At 36.2% G+C, this 11,054-nt stretch overlaps 1 protein-coding gene across 8 annotated transcripts in view; it reads right to left on the bottom strand.

Moving 5' to 3' along the window:
• Nucleotides 1-3,904: 3,904 nt before the first annotated feature.
• LOC132394075 (transducin-like enhancer protein 4) overlaps nucleotides 3,905-11,054 on the bottom strand; it is a 149,280-nt gene continuing 142,130 nt past the window's right edge. For all 8 annotated transcript variants that reach the window (XM_059969781.1, XM_059969776.1, XM_059969777.1 and 5 more), the window contains 5 exons: nucleotides 10,031-10,278; nucleotides 9,596-9,743; nucleotides 8,914-9,064; nucleotides 7,280-7,356; nucleotides 3,905-6,077 (listed from right to left, as the gene is read on the bottom strand). In XM_059969781.1, the coding sequence (XP_059825764.1) occupies nucleotides 5,970-6,077; nucleotides 7,280-7,356; nucleotides 8,914-9,064; nucleotides 9,596-9,743; nucleotides 10,031-10,278 (732 nt within the window). In that variant the 3' untranslated portion in view covers nucleotides 3,905-5,969. The remainder of the gene's footprint in view (nucleotides 6,078-7,279; nucleotides 7,357-8,913; nucleotides 9,065-9,595; nucleotides 9,744-10,030; nucleotides 10,279-11,054) is intronic.

Raw genomic sequence — 11,054 nt, 5'->3', positions numbered from 1 at the left:
TATATTAATACCTAGATCTGCTCCTTAAATGATTATCTGCTGTCGATGACTTAATTCATCTCTCTGCTATCACTAGATATGACCAGTTTAATAGATTTCTGATGAACTATTCACTTTTATTTTGTAAGCATAAGGTCATTGAAAAAAATTCTGCAATCCACTTCCTCCGTTATGCTAGGCCCTGTTCATCCATTACCCATGTGTTCATTGTTCTGTGTTGCTTCTCACTTAAGGTGTTCCAGGATTTTTAAATTTCCTACACATTTTCAAACCCAATCTTGACTGTCCTCCTCCCTTCCTTAAAAATCCTGTTCAAAGCTTTGACCTGTCTGCACTTCCTCAATTTTAGCCAACAGAAAATTCCTGTCTTTAAGCGCTTCAAAGATCACTTTCTGATGTTAAAAGCTCTAGAATTTCCTCCCTAAAACTCTTTGCTTTTCATTCCTTTTTTGCTCTTGCATTCGGTTGCATCTTAAGATCTACAGTTTGGGTCAAGCATGTGGTCATTTGTTCTATTACTTCATGTAGCACAGTGTCCAATACTGCATGCTAGCAATTATCTGAAGCATCTTGTAATGCTTTATTGCCTGAAAAGATAAACACAAGTTGTGGCTGTTGCCACTGTAAGTCTTATTCGGTGATGTTACCTGTTAATTTAGGTGGTAGTTTTGTTGGGGAGGAGGCTGGTGAATGGAAAGTTCTCCAAAATATGAATAATCTCTCTGTACACAGATTTTCATAAAGCAAAGAACTGACATACAAGTCTCACAGTAACCTACCTAAAAGTACACTTCCACAAGAAAAAGCATTCCACCTTGAAACCAAATCACGAGTGTATCCCTGTGCACCGCCATTCCTAGTGTAGATACAGGACAAACGTTTCATTGCCTTCAGTTCAAACAAAGAAAAGGGAAGAAAATCCAATGTTCAATATTGCTGACCATCTAGCTGTTCCTACAGATTGCTATGCTCTACATAAGCTAAAAAAATCCGTATACTAATTTGAAAAAGGCAACATAGAATGCTATTTAAATGGATAGGCAATTTGGAAAGAATGTGACAAATATGAAAGTAATATTGTTGTTTTCCTTCTCCTTGAAAACAAAAAGAATGGGAATTAAGCTCCCACGTGGCATGTATGCATTTCTCCTGGTCTATTTTCCTCTGTTCAGGCCAATAGAGATGATATTCCAACCCATCTTCAGAAAATGGTTGAAAGCAAATAGCATAGGAAAGAAATAAATTCCGCAATTCTTAAATTTCCCTCGATTGTTTCAATTGGTATTTAGAATATCTTGCAATTAATGTAACTGAAAATTTCTATCAAATAAATTCAAGCCAAATTTTATTTGGAACTATTTCTACCAAAAGAAAAAGCAGGTAGTCACCAAAATGTAGGCTCTGTTCTTATCCCTCCTTCCTGAGCAATAAACAAACTTCTTGTGTAGTCTGAATAAATACAGAAGGCATGATGATAAGCAGAGAAAATAAGCTAATAGCCAAAAGCACCTATAAAAACGCTTTGTGCAAGTATTCAAAGAGTGAGAGGAATGAAAGGTCAGTGGCTAAACACTGCCATTGATAGTGGAACCAAGGTCTACACCTAGAGCTTGGATGCAGAACAGGGGGAAAAATAATATGTCGAAGTAGAGTCATTTATACATCATAAAACCAGTCACAGATTTTGGAAATGATTTTTTTTTAAAACTTCTGTTCAAGTGTTCCAATGATGCATAAAGGAATATATTAATTTGGCTGTGGGTATGTGGCTATGGATTGTTTGTTAAAAAGTTATGATTATTTTTCTGCAGGGATACACATTATTTTTTTGGCACTTAAGTTATTCAGGTAATTCACTCGTGGAAAAAATGTATAAACTGAATTTTAAAATAGTCCCTTGTGCTACAATTAGAATACTGTTCTGATTTATTTTAGTTAAGAGATACAGTGCAGAACTGGCCCTTCCAGCCCAACGAGTTGTATCACCAAGCAACCCACCTGTTTAACCACACATCAGGTTTAGCTAGAAAACAAAACAAAAAAACAGCACAGATTCATTTTGGGTTGGGTTGGATGCACAGGGATTAATGCAAGGTCACCATTTATGAGGGGGATCAAGTGAGATATATCAACGTTTGATGATACCAATCTGGGTGTCACTGTTACCTGTGAGAAGGACACAGAGAAGTGGATAGGTTACACGAATGCACAAAGTGGCGCGTACAATATAATGTGGAAAGTGTCATCTTATCCATTTTGCTTTTTTTGCTAGAGCACATTTTAATTGGAGAGATTAAAAGGTGCCATTAGTGGAATCCGCAAGTACTTGTACATTAATCATGAAGTTAATATGCAGGGTCAGCAAGCAATCTGAAAGCAAATGGAATGTTGGCCTTCACTGCAAGTAGGTTGGAGTACAAGACAGTAATATATTACTTCAGATTTAATGGACTCAAATGAATCTGCATCTAGAAGATCATGCACTGATCAGGTCCCCTTTCGAAGGAAAGATAAATACTTGCAATGGAGAGATTGTATTGAAGCTTCACTGAATTGATCCAAGCCTATGGGTTTTGTGCCATGAGAGATGTAATCTGAACGGCTATTTAAAAGAGACGTGACCTTGTGGAAATGTATAATTTTATTTTCTGTACATGGCTTAACAGCTTGGATGTGGTGTTGATGTTGGGCTGGGACCAGAGGTCAGAATCTCAAAATAAGGAGGCAGCCAATCAGGACAGATGAGAAGAAATTTCTGCAGAGTTGATAAATTCCAGTCAGGGTGTATTTAATATCTGAAAATGGATGTGTCCTAAGGAACTGTGGAATCTGGGGTTAGTTGTAGATAATTGATGTGGAATTAAAAGTTCAGCCATAATATTATTAAATGAGGATCAGCTGGATGAGCTACCCTATTTTCTGTAATTCAACTGCCTACTGTAGAAGGGAAACAAATAGTATCTACAGTTCATCTATGTGGTGGGAGGCATTTGTTTAATTATTGGCTACAGGGTTTGTTGGTGCTGGATTCACTAACTAAATGGTAAATCACTGAACCAGTAAATTTTTGAAAACGCTCAAATGAAACATTAAAGCATTATTCAAAATGTGTACGCAGGATGAGGAAAAGGGTGAGGGGGGTGTTGGGAGGAAAGTCAAATGTGTTGCTGGAATGGTGGATACAGTTCACATATTCTGACTCTGGCTTTGTATTGATGGTCAATCTGGGTGTCAGTCTCCATGATAATCATGTTTATTTTATGGATAATAAACACAAATCATTATTATCATCCAACTAATTCAAATAACTGAAAAAAGGGTACTTAGGATTTGAGGTTCACAACTGAAGCAGCCAGAGCCGATAAGAACAAGTGGACAAATTGTGCAGAGATTATCAGCGTGCAGATGTTATCAGACTGTTAGAGGTGTAGTATACTTTTAATTTGCTACTTTACTGGAAAAAGTGTCTGCCTTATTATCAGCGAGAGCTTCTCAATGAAGAACAAATAGCTGATTGTCCTTTTAGATTTAGAGGATTACCGCTTCAATTTATCTGTGTGACACTGGCCTTATTTTCTTCCATTTGGTCTTGCACTTCCACTTTAGTGGAGTTTATTTTGACAAACATTGCACAATATTATTATGGCGTATTCATATTCTCTTGTGATGACTGGTGGGTGTGAATTTCTTGCAGTTCATGAAGAACAACACACACAAAATGCTGGTGGAACACTGCAGGCCAGGCAGCATCTATAAGGAGAAGCACTGTCAACATTTCGGGCCGAGACCCTTCATCAGGACTCACTGAAAGGAGAGATACTAAGAGATTTTCCTTTCAGTTAGTCCTGACGAAGGGTCTCAGCCCGAAATGTCAACAGTGTTTCTCCTTATAGATGCTGCCTGGCCTGCTGTGTTCCACCAGCATTTTGTGTGTGTTGTTTGAATTTCCAGCATCTTCAGATTTCCTCGTGTTAGCTCATGAAGAATGTTTCAATGGGGTCAGAAAGCATTTCTTCAACTTGGAACAATTGCTAAAGAATTATAGTAAAAATAGCATATTTTCATCTAGATAGAGAGATTGTAGAGAGACAATACTCATTGCCAATAGCAAAAATGAAATTGTTTCAGGATTAGATAGAGGTCCATTTAGATTTTTTTCTAAATTTTCCTGGGAGCAGCAAATAAAATCACACTAGGTCATATAATAACATTTGTTAATCATGGAAAAAGGGAAATATTGAGAGTAAGGGATCCATTAACTCTTTACAACATGCGATGTTTATCATTTACTCAAAGGTAGATTCAAGTTCAGTTGGAATTTGTACAGAAATGTCTGCAAAGTCTGGACAGTTTATGATATCCCCTTGATTGTATCTTACTTTATTCTTCCATTACTGTGCGGGTACAGATATATTAGTGTTGGTGCATTAGATGTTAGTTCAGTTGACTTTCATGTCTAAAAAATGGCTTCCATCAAGAACATCAGTTACAAATCCAAGCACAAAGCCTTGACCTATGACAATATACAATCTTCATTCAAGTTATTAAATAATGAGTTACAGTCATCTTTCTTTACCTCCTTACTTATCCCTTCTCCTTTCCTCAACTCTACAAAAATGTTAAGACTTTTGAGTTAGCAGATAAAAACTATTTTTCATACATCACTAATTGACCTTTGATGACTTTGCTTTCAGTAAATGAGACTGACGAGTAGAAATGATGAGATATGAAGTGGAAATCGGAACAATGAAGTCAGAATAAGGGTTGAGAGTGACAGTGAGAATTCATGTCAAATAATGGATAGTACTCTTCAGGGTTGAAAAGGACTCAAAAGTTACAACCATGCAAAAATGTGAACATTTCCAGAGTATTTGAATGAGAAGTGACAGAAGGACAAAAAGGAAGGCAGAGAAAGATCTGGTACTAGGGATAGAATGAGATTGGGCAGAGGAATATGCATAAAGCTAAATAATAATTAAAGAATCCAAATGATGAAAAATTGAATTGACAGTAGAAACTCTTTCAACAAGGGAGAGCACATATGAGGGACTGATGCAACAGAGAATGGATAATTTTAGGAACTTTATTCTGAATAATTTAATCTCGTTGTGTGTTCCATTACAAAATTAAATCTCAGGTATCTTTAATGGAGCTATCTGGGGAACTAACTTAACTGCTCAAGAATTTTTGCTTTTCAGCAAATAGGAAACAATTGCAGTTCAGTCATTTCTGAATGGTTGTTTTTCTATTACGCAAAACACCTGAGCAAATCAGCACGTTTCTCAGCTTGTGGAGTTTCCCATTTTCTACTGGCACCTTCTGCCTTATTTAGTACAATACTTAGAAAGTGATTTTAAGTGGTATTGTTTTATTAAATCTGTCTTCTACCAAAACAATACCAACCGCAGTCACTTCAGTACCTAGCCAGTCTTGTATTTTCTTTTTACTTTTCTCTCGGCGTATCAACTAGCTTCAGTTTGGATGAATTCTAAGAATGTTACTCTGTAACTTGATACTCCTATTAAAAATCTCAATAATTCCGTAATAAAATGAAGAAATAATAATAAAACACACAATATCAGTCAAGGTGGAAATGAACTTATGCCCTCCATCCCAATTCCAAACAGAATAACTGTTACCACCAAAGTCTTGAGTGAGGTTGTATGAAATTAACCAATTTCAACAAAGATTATAAAAAGTCTTGGAAAAACAAAAATAAATAGTTGAAACCTTCTGGTCCTTCATTCAATTAAACGGCAAAAGAGGCTTGTCACCCTGCTCAGCGTAGTTGCATTTTGAGGCTTTTTTGTATATCAGACGGAAGTGTCCAGAAATTACGATCAAATACAGCACAGAGCTGAGAAACAATGACAAGAACGTTGAAGTCTTTGTTTTGCAAAGTCAGCCATAAAGAGCAAATCTAACAAAAGTGCTATAGTGAAAGGTATCTTTGTATTCAGGCTCCACTCCTAATAAATAACTTCATAGACTGTAGCCTTCTTGTCTCCAGAGCCAGTGATAATGTATTTATCATCCACTGAGATGTCGCAGCTCAGCACCGATGAGGATTCCTTAGACTGTGAATTTTTCATATTTAAAAAAAAAAGCACAAATGAGTAACAGGAAGCGAAAACAAATTTGTACACATAATCATGGAACACTTAGTACCCATGAACATTTGTGAGCGAGCAGACAATGCAGATTTGTATCAGTTTTAGGATTTAATGGTAACTTAAAATTAACTTAATTTCAGATAGTAGCTCTTATCAGTTAATGACAATATTCTATTGCCTCTACCCAAATATTTTACCCCCTTCCACTTTCATAAGGCAGTATCATCCCTTTGACAAAATAAATCTTCCTTTTCCCTTGGCTTGAGGTGGTCTGTTTGTCTTACCCATACAAATCAGAACTGCAGGTCCCACAGCCAGACTTAAATCGAGAATCTAAACTTTGGAGCAAATAATTTGTTTCTGATTTCTAGCTTAGAAACACTGGATTTCCACAGTAGCAGATGCTCAAGGGAATTTACAAGCTTTGCTTCTGCAAAATGTTCCACAACATAAACTGTCTACTTCACAAACAGTACAGGAGTGAAAACTATTTCTGGAATCATACAAACGTGTCCAAGATAAGAATCCCAAGTTAAAGGGAATGTTTATTCTGATCCTGAATGTAGTGCATTGGACTGCTGGGGGGCCACATACAGCAAAGGCAGGAAGAGAGGGGTGAATACAAAGAAGGCAGATCAGGCAGGAGAAACCATTTTTTTCTGGTCTGTAAATTGACTATTCATTACAAATGTGCTGGCTACTATGGAGTCTTGGGATCCAACCTGCATCATTTTTAACCATGCATTACATCCAAACAAATCAGTGCAGAATTACAAAGGAATCAGAAAATCTGCTCTACATTTTTAAAAAATCATTTTCATTCCTCTGGCTTTTAAACAAAATTTAAAGTGAAATCATTCTACAACTAACTTCAGATTTGAAACACTAATGACAAATTAATTTCTAAACTTTGTGACACTTGCACCAGGGAATTAGTAGCCCTATGTTATGTACAATTACTCTTTGATTGTGAGCCTCACTGCTTTCTCTACCCTTAACTTCCCCAAAACATTCTGATACCATCTAGAACATTAGTTGTGAAGTTAGATGGGAGGAGAAGTTTCCTCCAGCACTTGGTTTGTGTTGTGTAATAATTTAGGGGTTAAGAGCCCTATCAAGATTTTTTGTTTCAATTCGGGGAGAAAGTATCAACATTCCAACCTTACCTGGAATATGCTCGCTCCATAAGGTGTCCTCCAGGCATTCAGTAGATTATCCTTCCCAGTGCTTACAAACCACTTACCTAAAAATCAATATGGAATACATGTTCAGCACTTTGTTTGGACAAACTGGGCTTTATGGAGAGAAAAATAAACATTACTAAAGAAAATTTAAGTCATATCTCTTAAATCCACACCTCTGGACCAAATGTTCTTAAAAGCAAACCTGCATTTCCTTATGCATCTTACTTTCCATTGACTTCTGACATTCACAATGTGAGGTGAAGACATCAGAAGTTTATCCACACAGCACTGCGGCACCTCTATGTACACTACTAATTAAATAACTGTACTTTGTGACAGAAACTGTACAGTACAGTAATGGGATCAGAAGAGGATCTCAAGATCAACAGCTTTGGAAATGTGTAACCTCTTTGCTCTCAAAACTGAAGATAAAGGAACATTTTTGTCTCTGCCTGAAATCAAATTTAAATCACAAAACAGTCTAAAAGTAAAAACTAATTGATTGAAAAATGAAATTCAGAAGATATAAAAGCACTCAGTAGCAGTAAGTGGTGACTAATTACTGTGGAGTTAGAAGTGAACAGGGAACAAAATGCTTTTTAACATGTCATGATTTTAAAATTAATGAATTTTTACAGTTTGCCTTGTTGTACTGTGTAATTATTCATGATTAAGATCAGAGATGTCTCTAAAAATTTAACAAGGTGACAGCAATTAGTGTTGCCTTACAGCTTCAGCAACCCAGGTTTGATCCAGATCTTTGGAACTCTGTCAGTGTGGAGTTTGCATGTTCTCTTAGTGTGGGATTCCCCTGGGTGCAACTCACACATTGCCAAAGGTGACAGAGTAATTGAAGAATGTAAAATGCCCCATGTAGGTGGTGACAGGATAATTGAGAAGAACTGATGGACATGTGAAGAAAAGGTTAAGATGATACAAGCTGGGAAAAGGAACTGATGGAAATGCTCCAAAAAGCAACACAGACTCACTGGGCCAAAATGTTTCAAAATTTAAAAATATGACAAAACTAATTGGTCAATTTTGTTCTACAGCTTGACAATAATTGTCTGACCTCAAAACTAAAATAATTACTAGCCTATTTTAAGAATGTATTAAAAGCAGTCTAAGAAACCCGGTAGTATCCTTTATTAAAATCTTCATGCATTAGGAAAATAAAGAAATGTTTTACTAACAAAACCCAGCTAATATTTTAAGTGGCTTAAGCAATGAAGTGCTGTGAATCTTCTACAGGAAGCAAAAGGATCAAATGGTTTGAGTCCCAAAGAGGCACACCCGTTTATGATTGTTGACTTTCCTTCTGAAAAGAAGTCTAGGAGTATTTGAATTTCCCCTTAATGATCTTACTCTGACCGTCAATATACATTATGTTGCTGGTAGTTGATTTCATAGGTAAACCTGACCTAAGCTATTGAAGCTGAAATCTTAATAACTTGATTTCACATCATTGTCTGACCAAGTTATTAGTCAGCTAAAATTTGGTCTTCCCATCCTCAGTTCAACATCCAACCCCTTCCATCCCTCACTAGGCGTAGTCAAACATGTAATCTCATCAGCTCACTAGTTAATAATAAGCAGTAATGGAAAACCGAATTTACCACAATGAGCAAATTTAAGGGATAGCACACAGCTCTCATGGAGGTGTAATTGGTATTTGTCTGGTTTTGTCACATGAAGAACCTCTACATTGCTGTTTTCCATTCCAACGGCAAGCCACTCTCCAGTAGGACAATATCCCAAAGAAAAGATCTAGAGAAGAGAGAGAATAAGTTGCAGAATATGTCTCCTTTGAAAAAGATAATTTCGTAAATGATATATGAAATGCTGTGCAACTGTTTTATAGCAATAATCACCTTATAGAATATTCTTCAGTAAACCTGCTATAGAATCAAGCAAAATCTGATCCATTACACTAATCCAAAAACATATAGTTCAGTTACATTTCAAAATATTATTTAGACATACCATTTAAATGCACTGCAGACAACTTCCCTTTGCCAAAAGGTAGCTGAGCACATTCAACTAAGTGAATGCTCAAAACATATTTGAATCACAAGCAGTAAAAAAAAGGAACACGTCATAAAGTATTTTTAGACATAAAGCTGCAAATATCATGACAAACACAAAATACTGCAGCTGAAAAAAAATCAGTGGAAAATCCAATAATTTGTTCATTTGGTATTCATAAATCAATTGAAATTTCATTTCATGATTTTGTTAAAAGACCTCAATTATTTAACAAACTTTCATTTTTAAAAAATAATCCCTATGTAAGTATACCTGAGACGTGAAGTCATGTTGCTGCAACTGCCTTCCTTCTCTGAGGTCCCAGGACCTGACAGTGTTGTCTAAACCTCCCGTCCAAAGTTTGGTGCCGTCATTTGAAATGTCAATACAGCTGGCTCCATCCGTATGACCTTGGAATTGCCTGATATTAAACAAGCGATATTTCTGAATATATTTCATCACAAAATAACACATCAGCAAACACAGAATTGCAATACCAACTAAATAACAAATCTGAAATAGAGCTGAATATCTGATTTTTCTAGATGCAAGGGGTGATGCTGCTACCAAGATATCGAGACACTTACATGTTTAATTCAAAACTGGATTAAACTACAGTTGAAGGTCTTTTAGTTTGGCTTTATAAATCAAGCCTACAAATCACAAAGCAATAGTATTGAAGATTACTAGAAAATAACTCACTCTTACCTGACGAGTGTCTGGTTGTGCAGATCCCAAACAGCGATATTTCCATCACTACAGCAGGAGAAACAGACTTTGGAGTCAGGGCTGATAGCCAAAGCATAGCAGGCAGGAGCAGAGGATGTCAACTCTGCCTTTATACGTGGAGTTGGGGCTGCCAAATCCCAAATGGATAACGTGCTTGCTTCACCACCAACAATGAGAGTGCGTCCATCAGGAAGCAACTTGCATGAGCGGATGTAATTGTCTCTGTTCTGTTGAGATAGAATCCATTAAGCAATTGAAGTGAAAAGGGCAAACAAAATTATCTGTAGTGTACATAATAAAACATAATTTGATCAATTTTAACTATTTTATTAGAAGATTTATAACAGTGAGATTTTTCTTTTGAAAGTATTTTGCACTGGCCATGCAAGTTAATTTCAATCAAATATGATTAGGATTATACAGATTAGTCATAATGTAAAACATGATTTACATAGAACAGTACAGCACATTACAGGCCCTTCGGCCCACAATGTTATGCTGACCCTCAAACTCTCTTTCTCCCTTTCTAATTTTTTGATAAATGGAATATTCTTCACCATAACATAAACAACTGGAGCCCATGAATAATATTGTTGCCACTGTAGTGCTAAGGACTGCAATAGCTTAACAAATACTTTATCAGCTAACCTTTATGGAAAACTTTAGGTTTTGAATATTCAGTTTTGATAATTTCCAAACTTTAATTTACTTAATATTGATCTATATAGTTTAATTATCTCCTGGATATATTTGCCAGCATCAAATGAAACAAAGCAGCTGAACTTTTTCAGGGAGAATTGCCTCACTATAGGTGTTTGCTGGTGCTAAGTCGGAGTCTGCTGTTTGCTTACCCAAAACATACACAAGGCTAAATAAACAGAGATGTGCTCTAATCAACAAAATATAATGCTCATGGAATTTTTAAAAAAGTCTAAGCCCTCAGGACATTTTAGACAGCAGTGAATGAGAAACCAGAAACTCCAAAATGTTTGAACTGAAATTG

Source organism: Hypanus sabinus, chromosome 5, assembly GCF_030144855.1.
Source record: "Hypanus sabinus isolate sHypSab1 chromosome 5, sHypSab1.hap1, whole genome shotgun sequence".
Lineage (NCBI taxonomy): Eukaryota > Metazoa > Chordata > Chondrichthyes > Myliobatiformes > Dasyatidae > Hypanus > Hypanus sabinus.
Note: the sequence above shows the minus strand (reverse complement) of the source record. Positions and strands in the feature narration are given on the sequence as shown.